Source organism: Apteryx mantelli, chromosome 8 (assembly GCF_036417845.1).
Source record: "Apteryx mantelli isolate bAptMan1 chromosome 8, bAptMan1.hap1, whole genome shotgun sequence".
Lineage (NCBI taxonomy): Eukaryota > Metazoa > Chordata > Aves > Apterygiformes > Apterygidae > Apteryx > Apteryx mantelli.
In genome coordinates this window covers 22,963,997-22,981,768 of record NC_089985.1, presented here as the reverse complement: position 1 = coordinate 22,981,768, position 17,772 = coordinate 22,963,997, and the positions used below count along the sequence as shown (strand labels likewise).

General features: G+C 39.3%; 1 protein-coding gene across 1 annotated transcript in view; it reads right to left on the bottom strand.

Moving 5' to 3' along the window:
• Positions 1–17,458, bottom strand: part of ABCA4 (ATP binding cassette subfamily A member 4) — a 75,930-nt gene extending 58,472 nt beyond the window's left edge. The window contains exons 1-6 of the mRNA XM_067300448.1: positions 17,393–17,458; positions 13,181–13,274; positions 11,995–12,136; positions 10,307–10,446; positions 7,373–7,500; positions 2,285–2,482 (exon numbers count right to left, since the gene is read on the bottom strand). Coding sequence (XP_067156549.1) covers positions 2,285–2,482; positions 7,373–7,500; positions 10,307–10,446; positions 11,995–12,136; positions 13,181–13,274; positions 17,393–17,458 — 768 coding nt within the window. The remainder of the gene's footprint in view (positions 1–2,284; positions 2,483–7,372; positions 7,501–10,306; positions 10,447–11,994; positions 12,137–13,180; positions 13,275–17,392) is intronic.
• Between the last annotated feature and the right edge of the window lie 314 nt (positions 17,459–17,772).

Here is a 17,772-nt window from a genome sequence, read left to right as displayed (position 1 = left end):
GCTCCAGTACTTTGAGCTATTTGGAACTGTCATGTGAGTTCTGTAGAGCCACAAATCCATTGCCTGTGCATAGACTCACACAGTAGCCTGAGTAATTGTTATTACTAATATGAGGCTGAAACAGTCACAGGCCATTGAAAATACAACTTAGGATCTGTTTTGCTTACCTAAGCCTGTTACACCAAAGTTACAAAAGTGGAGAAGGAATGCAGGAACTGAGATTTATGAGGAGCTGTTTCTCACAGAGGTTTATCTTTCAGTTACATGTACAGACTCTTGCTAACTTTTGAATTTAGCCAGTGCTGTGATTCAGAAGCCCCTGCTTGCCATGGAGGCAAAATACCTGGTAGTACTTTACACCTGTGAGACCTGCTGATTTTGGAGACAGTCTGTTCCTCAATGTCTGTCAGAAATGGCAGAAACAGTGGCTTCTCCAGGCTCCTGCAAACAGGCCCAATGGCCTTTCCCACAGAAGCTAACACTTCAGTTATTGCTGGCTTTTTAAGAAACAGGTGCTACCATGGCAGGCTGTCGCATACTACTGTGCTTCTGGCACTGCATCCCTGTCAGCTGTCTCAAGAATCATATTTGCTCTAAGGGTTAGCACTCGGAGGCTTTCTCAAGCATCTATTTCTTCTGGTATTACAACAAAATATAAAGTTGGACTTTTAAATAGCCAGACTGTAAAATTTATGAGATCAGGCCCTAAAAAGATTTCCCCAAAACTGCAGCTGTACACCTGGCTGATTCCCTGCCATTCCTTTCAGTCAGTGGGTAGTTAAGAAAGCAGAAGACAGCTGCACTGTGTAGGTACCTGGCAGGGAATCACAATGTAAGAGCTTTTATGGAAAGCTCATGTTATTATGTTCCAATCTGTCACTTGCAGTCCAGGCAGGAAGTAAACACAAACATTGCTTCAAAATATGCTTTCCCTTTGGCCCCTGAGGAGAACCAGCCTCTGCATTGGATTCCTCAAGCACTTGTCTTCACCTGGCTCCTTTGAAACTATGAGCAACAGGTGTTGTAAACAACATGAAGTAAACCAGAGAAAAGCCTGGAGTTTATATGGAACTAAGAACCTCCTTCCTGTAGCTAGAGGAGGAAAAAAAAGAGAAATAGAGGCAAAGTTGTATGTGTTTAGTCCTAAATCTCACTTCTTATAGTAGGCATTCTGTATGAATCAAGTCTAAATAGAAATGCTACCAGTACAATTAATACTCAGGTTAGTTCACCTTCTCTAAGAGAATGCATAAGACAGGATCAGCAGAAACCATGCACTCATTCCACCTACTATCAGAGCATAGAGTTGGGAATGTATATAAACTCTCAGCACAGAATGGGATGAAAGCTTTCCCCAAACTGCCTATCCAAATGCTTTCATATTCACTGGAAGTAAATATGATGCCATGGAAAAAAGGAAGAACACGAAAACTGAATAGTTTCTTTGGGCCAATAAAAGGTCCAGTTCTGGAAAACCCAATCCATTGCCCATCCTAAAAATGAGGCCTGCTCACATAAGGAGCTCTGCAAAATTCTGACATATGGTTGGTTATACTGTAGCCTGAGGACTATGCAGTAGAGAGGGTCTAAAAGTGTAAGAGTGCAGAAAACTACCTGGCCTGGAATACACAGGTATTTCTAATGCAGAAGTTCGATTTTAAAAAAGCCAATGATGTTTCATTCTGCATATGTGACTATGCACGGAGTTACACACGGCTTGCTTACATATCAAGTCCATGTAGTCACACAGATCAAAGCAGCTGTGTTCCAGTGACATGTTTCCATATCTAGTGAAGAACTTATCTCCCCCCAGAATTGCAATAAGGTATTAAAAAGCTTTATTTTCATACGTTTACAAGGTTTAAGGAACTTCAGTGTCTCAAATAAGGCTTAAACAAGCAGGTTCTATAACAGCAGTGTTCCAGAAAGAGGCTTATTTTCCTCACTGCAGATGAGCCAGCCAGACAGTAAAGGAAGGGGTCTTGATTTTTCTGTCTCCATTTTGCTATCAAAACTGTGAGTTGCTTTAATTTCTGGCAAAAAGCGACAGAAATATACATGTACACATGAAGGATTTGAGTGTATGTTTAGCATATTCAGGTGTGTATGTGCATAAACATAAATTTAACATGTAAATTTAACCACTAAGCTTACATTTGCTGGGGCAAATAATCAAAAACAGCTTGGAACCTTGGTGATGTATTACAAAGAAAATTCTTGAAGAGGAATGAAATACCAGCTGGAAAATGACAACATAAGACAGGATAATTGTGTTAATACCTACCAGCTGAAATAGCTTAAAGAAATCAACATTTGCATACAAGGCATTTTCTACTCTCTGTAGGCTTTCCTGGGAGAGGGCACACATGGCCCTGTGCACAGAAGGAAGGCCCCTTTGGCTGCTGAAGATAATAAAGCGTTCCAGAAGCATCTGACTGCAAGCAATGTCCTTCAGAGTCAAGTTAGGGACACCATAGGCAAACTGCAACCAAAAACAATGTTTCATTTACTGTTGTGGAACATTCAGACTTCTCAGGAACAATTAGAGATTTATCAAAGCACACACCTTGATTTCAGCACCTGCAAATGTTTTCATAAATGACAAAAGGATGTGGTCAGCTGAAGCAGCAACTCTTGAACCACCTTCACTTAACATCATGCAAGATCACCTCACCTTCAGACAGGTTCTTTGTCTCCTCATTCTTCCTTTCGCTGTAAAGTTCTTGAGAGCCTTTTTCCCTTTCTCTCCATCATCTAAGCATACCTGATGCCATGCCACCCATCCTTATGGTTAAGGAGGGATAGTTATGGCTTACTTGAAAATGTTTCCCCAGGACCAACCAAATGTGCCACATCACTATCTTTCTGTTTAGTATGGTTATATTTTTGCTGCCAGCTGACGTAAGAGAAAAGGCCAGTTCCACTGATTCTCAAGCTTGATTTCACTATTTCAGCTATGATTCTTCCACAGCCACTAATCATTGTCACTGTGCACTGGCATACAGCCAGACTTTTAAAAGCCTTTGTACATTACACTGCACCCAATCTACTGATTAGGGCTTCTAATATAAACACGGAACAGAAGAAAAGAATTATCTTTAGTGCTTAACCACTGGGAACAGATTGGTTTATAGTTAAACTAATGTAAATACAGAATAATTCCACAGAAACCAGTAGATTTACCTGGGATCTATATTGCTGCAATAGAATATGCTTGAAGTCCAGGATTCAGTTCTACTTGCTTTCTAATGGCCAGAATACATGGCACTATAATAAAAAGTGGTACTGGAAATTGTTCATAAGCTGATATTCCTATCCTCTGCTCACTTCCTTTAGTAGTTCAAATTATATGGAAAAAGTTCATAACACTATGAAAACTGAAAATGCCTACAGTGTGAGACAAACAGAACTTCAGACAAAGAAGAAATGTACACAGATGCAATATCTTTAGGCTAAATTAATTTTAAAAACTGCATGGAAAAATTGACAAAATGTCTATAGAATAAGACTTCCTACAGAAAAATCATCTCCCAAGCATTCCATACCTCAGACATCTGGATCAAAACAAACACACCAAACCTACAGCAGATCAGACTTAGGTGCATTTTTTATTTCCTTTTTAAGCAAATTAACAAGGCCATTTAAGAGATTCTGAACATTTTCAAAGTATTATACCTGCAAATTTTCTATAATTAGCAGCTGAGACTTGTTTGGCAAGGCCTGTAAGAGAAATACTTAAAAATCTAAAGAATGAGATGAGTTGCTTTGAAGACTGGATTCAGGCTTTGAGGAGTTATTAAGTGCTTCAGATGTCAGAAGCCATTAGCAAAACTGCAACTGTGACTGCGGGGAGTCAGCATCCAGGATAGAAAAGGCAGGAGAAGAGAGGTCTAGCACAGTGTTGTAGTTTGTCTACTGAAACTGCCCTGAATTTTAGCTTATGGAGCTGCACTTAAAAAAGCTCACTGTAACACACCTGGAGTTTTGTATCTATACACATATATATACACACATATATATATATACACACACACACATATATATATAAAATATATATATATAAATAAAAGAGCCTGAGTTACAAACGGATGGTGTATTGAAATAGCAATGTGAGAGAGGGATGTGAATGGCTAGTAAAAGTACCTGACAGGTACAGTCCCTATCATCACTACAGCTGTGCCCATTTAAAGGCCTCTTTCATTAGCATTAGTTTATTGCAGCTGCACTAGAGAGTCTACGTACAAGTAAAGTAACAATTATTAGAGTTCTAAGGTATAATACAAATTAAAAGAGGTCGCATCTGAAATTAAGCACACAACAATAATTAAACTAATTACCCCCAGTCAGTTTTCTCATCCCTTTACACCATTGCTTGTTCTTTGAGAATACATGCAGTCCTGCTTATTCTTTGCCAATACGTGCAGTCCAAATTATTGGTCCAGTCAGCACAGGAAGCAAAGGTTTTCTCTTTGCAAGGGTCTATCCTGCCCTAAAGTAGATACAGCACAATATGTACTTTAGGCCATTCAGCAACAGTGATAATTTAGTTACTAAATTATCAATTTTCAAACATTAAAATGCGACAAATCAAAGGAGCGTGGCCTCAAATAGTGCCTTTCCACTGCACAATTTCACCTACAAAGGAATCTGTCACTGCAGGTATTACGGAGAAAGTGAGACCTACTTTACAGCAAAGCCAAAACTCATGTTAAGAATGACACACTGACAGGGCACATACGCTGCATTTTTAACATAAGTTGGACAGTGTAGAGAGAGGCAGAATAAAGAGGAAATGCAAATGACAGATACAGTCTGGCTTGCAAAAAAAACCCCAAACCCCAAACTGTCCCAAACCAGAACATTTGAGTTGGATTGAACTGGCCTGGTGTGAATAAAAAAATTTGCTTAATTGCTCGGTCACTACTGTCCTGGGAATTTATGTGAGAAAGAAGTAGCATTTTTTAACTGTACGTGATCCTCACCATCCAGTGTGAATTGCAATGAAACTCAGCTGCACAGGAAGGCAGCCTGGGAACTTTGTTTTGACTTGTGAAATGAGGAAACCGTGACATTAACATCATTGACAAGGATTAAACACAGAGAACCAAAAGGTTATTTACAAACCATAGCTGCATTTCAAGAATGTCCATGAACAGATGGGATTAGAAAAACATCAAACCTCCGCCCTTCCAATTTTTCCGGTAGGGTGGGCTGTTGCCAATCTTTCCTGAACTTTTTATTGTGTTTTACCATCAGCCTCTTATCCTTATCTTAGAATGACTCAAAAAAATTGCTCCTTAGAGGAAAACTTTAATTTTTTTTTTTAATCAACATGTCACTTTTTGGCCAAAGCAGGCAAGATGAAGTCCAAATTATTTTTTCAGCTAGTTGCCTGTTTGATCAGGTTTAGCTTTCAGCTCTGTGTCATTTCCTGCACTCCCAGGCTGCTCAGAGCTAGATCTGCAGCTAGCTTTGGCAACAGTCAGGCTCTTGTAAACAAATTGCTTTCAGGTTGATCAGCTCCATTCCAGCAGAACTGGGGAGAGAGGGTGTACAGCAATAAGCAAGTGAAGAGAGGGTAGAGCAGCAGGAAGAACTGGAGATGAAGTACCATGGTTAAGGCTCAAGACAAACTCAGATCTAGGTTCTAGTCATGGCTCTGCTATTTCTAGCTCAATCAACCATAACAAAGTTACTTGGGCTGGACTCATCAATAATGCTTAAGAGCATTAAGTGATTTATATTCTGTAGGAGAGCAAGTGCCTGGTTGCTATTGAAAACAATTTTCTTACAGTCTTTTTAAAACTATGGGATTAGTTTTTCTGCTTCATTTGCTCTTGGAGGAAGTATCCATAACTCTTTCCTCATAGCTGTAAATCAGCTGCTGTGAGATGATCTTGTACCTCTGTGATTAGTGCTAACAATAAAACTTCACAATAGGACAGCAAAATTGGTATTTAACACCAGGTCTCCTCCAGCTCTCTCTCTATCTGGTGCTCAAATTTCTTTAATTTCTAGCATTAAAAGAACTACACCTCTCTACATCAGCCCAGAAAATACAGCAGAAAGACACCATGTTCCAGCAGGTCTCAATCATACTTTCAGTGATGGTGTTGAAAACACTTCAGTCCTGCACACACTGGCAGCCACAGAGTTTTCAACACCAGATGAAAGAAGGCCACTGGGGAGCTTATACAGACTACCACGGCCAGCAGCACACAGTTCTCTCAGTGCAGCAGATCTGTGAGGAAGAAAAGGATTGGGAGGAAAAGGGGAAAGGAAGCCCAACAGGATATCTATATACATACTTCTTGTCATGAGCAGTAAGGAAACAAATTTTCACCATCTCAGCTGATATGGAGGTGTGAAAATAAGTGAGATATATCAATTTAGTCTGGCTGTGGTAGTGTCTTGTGGTATTGCTTCATGACAAAGTGAGAAGAGAGGGGGGCTTTCCCTAGCACTAGTCAGAAATACAGCGGATAAGTAACCTGGCTCCTCTTTGGACACCAGCTGGAACCTCTGGTGTCCAAAAAGAACTGAATGAAAGTTCATTAATCCCCTCTCCTTCTGGCCACATGCAGTTCCAGTATTTGGGTTTTATGTGGTGGTGAAAAAGAGGAATTGTGTTTTTCAGCCTCATTTATTCCCTTCCTTCCACCCACACATTAATGCAGTGTAGAAAGAAATTGTTCCAGAGTTCTGATTCAACAACCTTCATTCATGAACAGAGCATTCCTTGCAGAGCTCCCAGTCACCAGTACATGCAGAGGCAAAGACAGCCTGGACTTTGTTAAACACAGTTCCCTGCTTAGCTGCTTTAGGAGTGATCTGACTTGCTGTTTTCACCGTGAATTTTCTTGAGCAGATCTATTATTTAATAGGAAAGAAAGCAGGTTTGCTTTTCCACTCCCACCTATTCATGTGTGACAATCTCATAAAGCCACTGTGTTACTCTGCTTACATTGGGGCGGAGAATTTAAACATTTCAGCCCTGAGTTCTCTGCTGCTATTTACCAGGGCTGCTGACTTGAAATGGTGCACAGCTGCCTTATGCTTCTGTGCCAAGTCTTTTATCACGGGGACAGACTCATTGCTTGACAGCATCATTTTTGATGTTTGTTCAGTTGTTTTGGGGGTTAAAACCAGCATCAAAACAAACACCTCTATTTAATGCATCTTCAATATGTTTTTTTAAAGACAAAACAAACACCCCTTCCTCCAAATCCACAAAAAATAAGGAGGAAGCGGTGCAAACAACATATAAGGCAAACAGAAATTCTGGGCAGTGCTCTCAGACTACATTGCATATACAGCTCAAGAGATTACATTCTACACAGAGCAAAGAGCTACCAAGCTGTTATCCACCCACCTGTTCAGGGCGCACTTGAGCATTAATAAGCTGGAAAATGACATCATCTGGGAGGTCAGCATCTTCCAGCAAGAAGGAAGTGAGAGTCTCCCCATCTTTCAAAATATCTAGAATTCGAATCCCTCTTCCTGGATGCAGAAAGGAGTGCAGAGATCAGTGAGACAAAGTGAGTTGAAGAACATCACAAACCCTGGCTTAAACCTGCAAAAACTATATGCTTTGGCTCAGCTGTTTAGTAGTGACAATGGTGTCCAAAATGATTTTTGAAATTCAAAATGATTTTAATCCTTTACTGGGGAGTGGTTATCAAAAAGTGTTGAACATTCCTACTCTACGCATATGACCTCTCAAAGATGTTTCAGAGTAGGATTCCAGGAATGGAAGGATTGAAAGCATGACTTGTTGCATTTGAAAGTCTCTGCCTTTTTTGGAAGTAATATTTTATCTTAAATATTCAGCTTCAAGTGTGCGACTGTTGTTAGTGTCCCTGTGGAGGTTCCATTCTACTGGGCTTTGTATAAATAATCCTTTACTTTTACACTAATTTATCATTTCCTGTCAATAATTTTAACTATTTAATCTGATTATATAATTTTGCAGAAAAGGCCTTTGAAAACCTTTCGCAAGCAAAACGTCATAATTTCCACAGAGAAGCATTGATGGTTTATAGTTTAACAGTTATATTATCCATTATTAAACTAAAAACTGTCAAACCCACTACTAAAGGGGTACCCACTGTTAAGCTAAACACACATGAAAAAGGTCAAATTTCACTAATCCCATCCATCAAAAGCAATAGTCAAAATACTGCTGCTCTTAAAGTCAGTGGTGCTTTAAAAAACAACAACAACAAAAAATCCTTTCCTCTGTTATAAATCAGTATTAGTGAGGATTCTGCCTTGGTACGGTCCAAGTGAAAACTTGGAAAGTGGATGTGGTTCATGTCTGTTGAATACTACAGCCTTTACTAAAGAGGTCCACATAGCGCCACCACACGTAGGTTAAGAATGCTCGAAAAGGGCTGGAACTTCCAGCCTTAGGAACAGGAATTTGAAATTGATAGGAGCGGCAGACACCACATTGACAGGAGGAATGTAGCTTTGGACATCTCCATGTAACCATGCACAAATTTGTTGCTGAAGGTCTCCATTTGTTTAAGCTTGGTAGTCAGAGTTTGATGACTAACTTTTACAATTTCATTTGCATCAAGCATGGTCTGTCCTGGGGCAGCACGGGCTTAGCAGGACTTCTTCAGCAACTGCTTCTCCATGTATTTGTTCAAACACTAAACACTGAAAATGAGCAGGGACCCATTTCTTTCCCATATTCTCACTTTTTTGTAGCACACAGACGCTGTGGGGGAGAAAGCAGACTACAGGAATACATCTTAGAAAACATGGTGATGCAGGGATGGGAGTGGAAAGAGGAGGAAGGAGGACTCAAGAGATGGATCTGTCTGAAGGAACCAGGAGAATGAATGACCTTGTGACATATGTTAATTTTTCATTGTTCAACTTTGCAGCTATAATAAAGTTCTGTTAAGATTCTTACAGGCAATAATAGTAAGTTACACACAGAACTTCTGCAGTCAATTTTGCAGTAACTCTTTCTATATGGAAAAAAGTGGCAATTCACATTTTGTCACTAGTGGTGTCACTTCAGCACTGATTTTTTTTTTCTCTGTTCTATGAAACAGGAGATTCCAATATCTATCTTTAAAATAAATTGTATTAAAAAAACCAGATTCTAAATCCATATTAACATTATATAGAAGTTGGGAGGAATATTCTCTATTTTCTGACTGCTGAAGTTGATATGGGATGCAAAGACAAGTTCCAGAACCATGGGGTATGTTTTTTTTAGCTATCTGTAGCAAACCCCTGGTGCTTTGTTTTTCCTCACTTCTGAAGAGAGAGGTTTGGTTTCTATAGCTGCTTCCAAACCACAGCTCAGATTGTACTTCAGTTCTTGTTATTTGCATTCTGGGGCATTTTGATCTTCCCACTGTTATTTATAATGAGATAGTCCCTTTCTTGATTTCTAGTTAGAAATCTCCAAAGAAATAGTAGAGCATGCGTATCAGATGGTTTATACATATCTTCTTACTAAAATGTATGCAGGGTTACAATATTTGATTTTAACAAGAATATTATTCCTATGGCAAAGGACTTGAGGATGGGACAGATCAGTTCTCAAAGCCATTCTATTTTTGTGTCATTAGTTTTGGGAGTATCTTTTCAGATTTTTTACTGAAACATTGTAAAACCCAAATATGAATTTTAAAATTTATTATTAGCCCTTTCACTACTTTTTCCCAGAACAGTGTTTTGAGTGTGGCAGGTTGTTTTAAGTAAAAATTGATGGAGTCATAATTTGCAATCCTGTTTGTTTATAAAAAGGATGCAATGTCTCCTCTCTCTAAACACAGGAATAATCAAAACAGCAAGAAAATGTTTTTTTCCTCACAGTTCCAAATCTATTTCAGTTAACACTTGAAACAAAAAAGTCTCTCTAAGCTTTCCTCTGGGCTATGCTCCTAACATTTATTCAAGAACATTCTTAGCTTAAATTCTTCTGCATCTTCCATGGATGCTTTTTTACTGCTTTTACCTCTACTATAATTAATGAAATCTCTCCATCCACATGTCTTATTTTGGGTGGTGAGATATCCATGCTTTTGTATTTTGAGTGTTGTCTATTGTTATTTAAGGTAACTGGTTGTATAAAGGAGCTGAATGCCTTTCCCCTTTCTCCATGAAAGGTGTTTTTTATACTACTGGTTACAATGAGCTTTAACTTATCCTCTAACAGTAAGTAGAGTGACAGCCAGGTGTAAAATACATTTATAACTTGTTAGTCTCTACAAAGTAACTACTAGTCAGGTCTCAGAAGGAAAAAATCCAATAGTCCAAAGGATACAGAGAAAACAATTACCTGCAATTCTTTCAGGATTAGTTCTCATTGTTTCCATAAACTGAGTCATAATGATCAGTTCTTCCCAGATTCTGCCAAGGTCATAGATTTCAGGGGCTTTCAGTATGAGCTCCTGAGCATCTTGATATACTCTTGCAAGGCTGAAAGGAGAAATAAGGAACAAATAGTAATTAAAGAGTGATGACTCAGAAAAACCTTTCTCATTAAAAAAAAAATTTTTTTTTGAATTTCTGTGTGCCATGGATGAGGAAAAAAATAAGTTGTTTTGTCCTCAGTCTTGAAACATCAAAGCTCAGTTTTATGGTGACCACAAAGTAGTTTCAGGTGGTGTGGGATTGAGTTAGGTTTGGAGGAAACCACAGAAGGTATAAGAGGGCTCCTGGTGGGGCAGAAGGTTGGTCTCATAATCTTTACTCTCTCATTAGCCATGTTGGTCTTCTGGGGAGACAGGACCTTCCCCCAAGACCACCTTCACCTCACAGCCATGGTGCAAATGTGCTCTGGTTCTGGCTTGGCTTTAGCAAATGGATGGGGCATTCAGGGCACAAGTAGTCCTGCTCAGCTGGATAACTGACATGGAATGACCCCAGTACAGAATTTTCCTCCATCTCTCCCAGCTCAAATCCCTCCAGTGCCAGAGTGGCTTGTAGGTCCTTTCAAAACGTTTTATTTGGCAGAGGTGGGAAAACAGTTGTGCCTGATTTTGCCAGACAACTGTTTACAATTTAAGCTGGCTGTGGATTAGAAGATGCAGTTCAAGTAAGGGTGTAGCCAGGTCCTATGTTTGTAAGCAAGTACAAAGAAAGTTCTTACTAGCAGCAGTGGAGGCCAAACATCTAGGAATTCAACTGGCACGGGTTCTTTTTCCTTTTGCAGTAAAACTGAGATTGAAGTTGAACATATACCTGTCATGAAGCACTACATTTCTTTAAGGGTGTTATGTTTTTCCATACGTGAATTGATAACTCTCAGAATGCACGACTTATTTTAGCTTACAGGAAACAGCAAACAGGAAGGACTAAATTCTTTCAGAAAACACAATGTATTTGCTTCCTCTGTATGCACTGAATTTACTCTGACTCACAAAGGGACAGTCAGGTCTGTAATAAGCAACCTGGAAAAGCTACAGTGTATAGAAAATAGAGCCCCTCAGCTTACTGTGCGACTGACCCCAAGAAAAATGCAACTATTTTAAATCCTGCTCACCAGGAACAAAAGGTGAAATGCCAAGTTAATTCCAAGCTACTAGCTTTCAAATGACTGCAGCTTTGACGGCCTTGACATCGTTGGCTCATAAATTTTTATCTTTGGATACTCCAAAGGGGAGTATTTGCAAAGGGGAATTTGAAGCATTTTTATATCTATTTTAACAAAATTTTGCAATTGCCCTCTCTTTAAGGGTCTTTGTCTACTGTGCTTTCATGACTCAGCTGTAACAAACAATGCACTAAAGCTCTCGCACAGTTCTTTTTCAGTTCTCCCTTTTCATTCACACCACCGAACAATTCTCTAAAATATCCCTCAGCACACTGAGGCACCGTTCTGAGCAGGCTGAAGATACTCCGTCCTTTCTCCGTACATCATTCATGCCCAAGAAATACTCGACAGGTACCAAGAGCAGGCTGTCAGCAGTTGCCTAATAGGCCCGAATTACTCCAGCCTAGTCTCTCACACAGAGCTCTGCTTACATAGAATTGTTGTAGTTGGACACAACACCAGGACCCTCTCCACGGGTAGGGCTGCGGAAACAAGGGTTGTTCATGTTACAGAAGATGCCCTGTAACCACGGCAGTGTTCCTGCAGATGGCATTGCCTTGTTTGGGAAGTGACCTAGAGTATGGAAACACAAAATATGAAGAATTAGGTGTCTTTACTAATGCAGCCAGTGTGAATCCAAAGAGCGTTACGGGTTAGCTCACTGAATGAGGAATGCCACGATAACCATAAAGCTCTCTCTTTGATTAAGCAAAAACTTGAATAATTTGTATAGGATTTTCAAGAGTAATCAATACTGGACTAATTCTGCTCCTATTGAAATTAGTGGTAAAACAGGTGTTCATGTCAACAGGAATAGAGACAGGAGACTGCTGAATGCTTTCAAAATTTACTGAAATAGTTTGGGGTAATACCTACTCACAAATGATGTAACTAATAAGCAAACCTGATATCTCTAGAATCAAGTAATTTATGTAGTCTATACACTAAACATGCTGAATTCTGGCCTGATTTGCAGAAGTAGAGCCCATCTGAACTCTCTGGCATGAGAGCTCAGCAGTAACATGTAAAAAGGGGGATTGGGGTTACTCGCAAAGCAACAACCAGTATTCATGGCCTCTCAGTACAACTGTGGCTTGAGGTCCTTGGCTTGCATGCCCCCAAGAGTCAGCGATTACTACTAAGAAAAGAAGCCTACTGTATAAAGTTCATATTTGCTCCACTAAGGTCCACTCCTACACTGGAAAATTATTAACTTTCCACACATGAAAACTTTTGAAAGTCACTGATCTAAGCAATATGGCTATTTCAACTGGAATAAATGCTAACCTAGTTTTTTTTTTTTTTTTTTTAAATAAGTAGCAAGGCAGTACTTTCTCAGTAACAGAACTATAGAAATTACAGCTTGACAGAATCTTGAGGCTTCATGTAAATCCATCCACAGAGTACCCTGCAGGAAGACTTGAGCCTCTTTTCTTTTCTTTTTTTTTTTTTTAAAGTCATTCTCATCATATGTCTATAAATGACTAAACTACCTGCAGCAAAGGCTGTCCTTCTGCCACTGGGGAATAATACCTGGCAAATGGGGGCCAGCATCTCCATCTGAGACCTTCTAGGCATTATCTAGCACAAGTATTGAAATATCTCAGATGTTCTTACATTCATGTTGGCGATACAGTGGATTAGCTTTCCTCAGCCAGACAAGGGCAAGAAATAATGACAGAGGCCATACAAGCTCCACAAGAAAACGAAGCTGGAAAAAAGGAAAAATCCATTCAAAATAAGTTTTACACATAAACCATGCATAGTCATTAGGAGGCTAAAGGGTCGAGGTCCTTTTCTACAGCAGCAATGTCCAGTGCAGCACATGCCTGAGGGTATTCCTCTTCCATCATGTCAAAAAAACACCCAGAAACAGCAAGGATTTCATCAGACTCCCACCAAGTATCACCATTAACTCGGTGGCTTCTCCACTTCTATTAAAGAAACATTTAGGGATCCTGAATGGGGTAAAAAGAGGAGGCAGGTAGTGCTAAACCCCCAATAGACCAAATAAAAGTCTAAAAAGCTGTTGCACAGAGTGGGCCACTCAGTAGCAACACAGGAAAAAAGGACTGAATGCAAAAGAGAAAAAAGATGATTCTACCTATGCTTTAGCAACGCTGGGCTTGTTAGTGGGTTGTCGGTGCGGTCTGCTTACCCAAAGGTAACTACAATGGGCCTTAGCATAAGCCTAAATTCTTTAATCTTTACTTAATGTCTCTTTTTGTCAACAATCACTTCAACGTTATCAATTTTCTAATAAAGGTAGACATGTATATAGTAAGGCCAAATATCTTGTTCTGTAACATATAAGACCCCATTTAAGGTCAAATTAATCCCCTTATCTTTCAAAATACTTAGAACAGCCATCAGCTGGTAGCCATGACAGAGAATCAAGGGCATTGCCTTACCCACAGAGCAACATCCTGCCTGGTTTTCAGTCAGCTTCCTCCGCTCCTGTGTTAGTTTGTTTTACTGTCTCTGTGTTTTGGCAGAGGTTTGAAATTACAACCCTTTGATCCTGTGACATGGGGTTTGGGCTCTGAGCACCCGCTGTGGTTTTTTTGTATCTAGCCACGTGGCATTTCTTTCCTTTCTCTCTCCCTCTTTCCTTCTCTCTGTCTCTGCAAGAGCCAGGACAGACTCTCCCCAGATCCTGCCTTGTAGTATATGCACAGAAAAGCCCTCCCTCCTTCCCCGCCTCCTCTCCTTTGCTCCCACCAGCCCTACCAGGCACCAAATATATAACAGTATGTACAGCAGCAGAGCCAGATACAAGATGGGTCACATGTGAATGTTTTTTTGTTTTGTTTTGTTTTTCCTCTCCAGACTGAGCTATGCAGAGTGAAAGATATTCACAGAATAATTAAGAACAGATTTTTGGAACTATCCTGTTTTTTCCACTGTAACTTTGTCTACTAGCTTTAATAAGGCACAGCTTACGCTTATGGCCAAAGGTAGTAAGCTTTTCACCAGGCAAACATTTCCTATTTCACACATTTTGTCTCTAGGCTTTCTTTTTTAAATAGAACAAAAAAAATATGCACCGCTAGGAAGTTATGCACGCCCGATACTTTTAAAGCCAGACAAAATATGGCCAGCAGCAAAGGGTAGGATATGACTAAATTATTAGGCTAGGAAAACCACCACAGTACAGCTCCTCTCCTTGACAGCTGCTGTGCACAGCTGAGGATACAGCATTACAGACCTTTCTTGGGAGCTGATGTGGCCACCAGGTCTGATTAACACCCATTGCCACCCATTTAGTAAGATGTCTGGGACAGGGTCTACATGCTAATGAAGTCAGAGGGCTAAGAACTGGGGAGACCCTTGGTTACTGTCTGCTGCAGAGTTAACCTGGGTTCTTGCTCAGATGTTGGCTCTTATCCCATTCCCAGCCACGTACAAAATCCTCAGACTTGAATTTAGTGTTCCTTTCAGCTTGAGCTAACTAGCTTGGATGGGATTGAAGGCTAAAGAACAAGGGAACTTTTCCTTCAAGCTGGTAAACAACGTGTTGTGTGATGAGGACAGATCGTGTGCTGTTAGCCCTGATACCTTCCTGAAATAGTTTCTTTTCCTGATGACACACAGGTATCTCAGAATTCACTAGAAAGTATCAGAGAGCAGCCCATCAGCCCACAGAGATAAACACCAAGAAGTCCTAGCAACCCAGAACTGTAATACCCAGATGGACCCATTAATGGACTGAGCTCTGCAATATGATCATTTAAATATGCAAGCTTAAGTTGGTTGTGTGAGCTGCTAACTCTGTAATGAAGTCTTCCCCCTTTTGAATTAGACTAAATGATGAACTTGGGTAGAAGAGTGGGTACGCCTTAATTTATGGTACTGCATAATGGTTATCTTTAAAAAGGGGCTAAATTTCCAAAAACACATTTTATAGCTGTTTTTGACCCTATGGATTTTTGTCTGGGCTACCTTCCTTCTCTGGAAATATTCTGTGGACAGAGAGACACAGTTCTTTTAAAAAAAAAAAAAGAAAGAAATGTTTTTTTACTGACTCCATTTTAAAATTTGGTTAGTTTGTTTTACTCTTCAGGCAGAGTGGAGAAAATACTTCTCTGTTACAGAGTAAATCACCCTGCTTGCAAGCTAGGAACGATCATCACAGAAAGATCTCTGGCAACACCAGGAACCCTCAAAGTTAGCATTTTTTGAATCTCTATGGGGGGGGGAGGGGAGAAGAGGAAAAAGGAAATTCCTGAAACCCAAGCAGGCACTTTGGGTCAAATACCTGAGCAGATTTGCTCAAGTTAAACAGTATTTCATACATGGAAAATACTGAAGGCTTATATAAATATCCATTGGCTAAAAAATTAAAAAAAAAAAACAACAGCGGCTTTCAGTTCTCTCAGTACACACATTCGAGGATCAGAAAGAGGTGGATTTTTGTTTGTTTGTTCTTTTCTGAACTTGAAAATCAAACTACTACAGCTCCTTAGTAACAAGTAACTTAAGTCTAGCTTTGTAAGGTGGCTCCATTATTTGGTGCCAGTTAGCTTAAATGCAAATGAATGACTTTTATACTGTATTAAATCATGAGCTGGCAATGCTGTGTGCATCCGCTCTTGATTGCAATGTAAACTATGGGAGAAAATCCACTAGAAAGCTATGAAAGAAGGGACATGCAACTTATCTACAAAGAAAATCAGCTAATGGATTGACTCCGGAATTTTAACCAGAATAGTCATTCCCAGTGATTTCAAGGTCTCCAGGAGTTATAAAAGAGGACAAAACGGCTAGTGCATTTTTACACAATACCTGTTTTTTTATTTATTGTTTAGTCAAAAAATATTTTGACATCAAAGGGTTTCTGTCTCAGCCATGTCTGCAAAATAGCTGGAAATATTGGAGGTGCATTAAACCCATTTTTGACTAAGAACTGAACCAGATTTGAGTAAGCGTTTTTTTTTTTTTTTTTTTTTTAAACAGGTCTCAAACACAATGATGACACAGAAAAAAAAACACCACCTCAGTATAAGTAAGCATTTCAACTCATCCCATGGTTCAGTTTAACCCTACTGATCTCTCTTTTTATGGCATAATTATTTGCATGACTGTTACAGCCTCACAGCTGTTTTACTGTAGTTATTATTTAGTTAGAAATAATAGGCAGTCTAACACTATAGGAGCTCAAAGGAGTTTCCTTTGCCTGGAAACCAGCTGGACAGAGGTAGTCGTGGTACATCAGATGACCAAGACCCTGTTTTAAGGTTTTGTTTGACTATGAAAATTTGGCTTAAACAAAGAAAAGATGAGCAAAGATGAAATAAGGTGGCAAGTAAGACACGTGCTCTAATCAAAGACAAAAGTGTTACAAGATCTAAAAGGATGTGAAAAGATTTAAAATATTTCTTTAATTTTCTCCTTAGTTTATGATGTCATTCAACCGTATTAAAAAAAGTTTCATGTATAAGGGCCCCTAAGTGGATTCACATCTAAAAACAATTGAGTGTTCTAAAGTGAATCTAAGATTCAGAATCAAATTTCCCTTAGCTGAGTGACACCCACATTTTCTGACAGAAAATCTTTTTATGTGAACATAACAAAATATTATTACCCACAACTGTTTTCCTGGTACACTGTACTATTGTCAAAAAAACAGTACAACAAACTGTTCTATATTTAGTCTGTAAGGAGCAGCTTTGCAAACCTCACTGGAGTATATCCCAGGTGAAAGGCCTATACAAGAACACATTTGATTCTTTGAGGAATTCGTGATTTTTACATGCTGATAAACATACTAGTCACTTTATTCGATGGACTGTATGGTCTAAAGCTGAAATCCAAAGACTAAGTTTTTACCTTTTGCCTTTTCCGGATGACCCAGTTCTTCCATAGCAGAAGTCTGACTTGCCTGAAGAAGCTCATCTTCTGTATCAGCAGTACTGGTCAACCTGTTGTGAAGAATACATTGTTATTTCTCAGCTGACAACTGAAACAGACTTCAGAGCAAAATAACAGTGTTTACCGTTCTTCTTGTAAGATTATGTTTTTATCATATAGATCAGTTCCTTTCATTGTCTTCACCATTTAATTTTGCATTTGATACACTATCATACATGAAAAATCCTGGTTTTCCTTTGTTTGGAGGCTGTTTCCTGTGACACATTTATCAGTGTCAAAATAAGAGAGGAAAAGTATCTCTTTTGAATGAAAATATGGCATTATCATTCATTCCAACT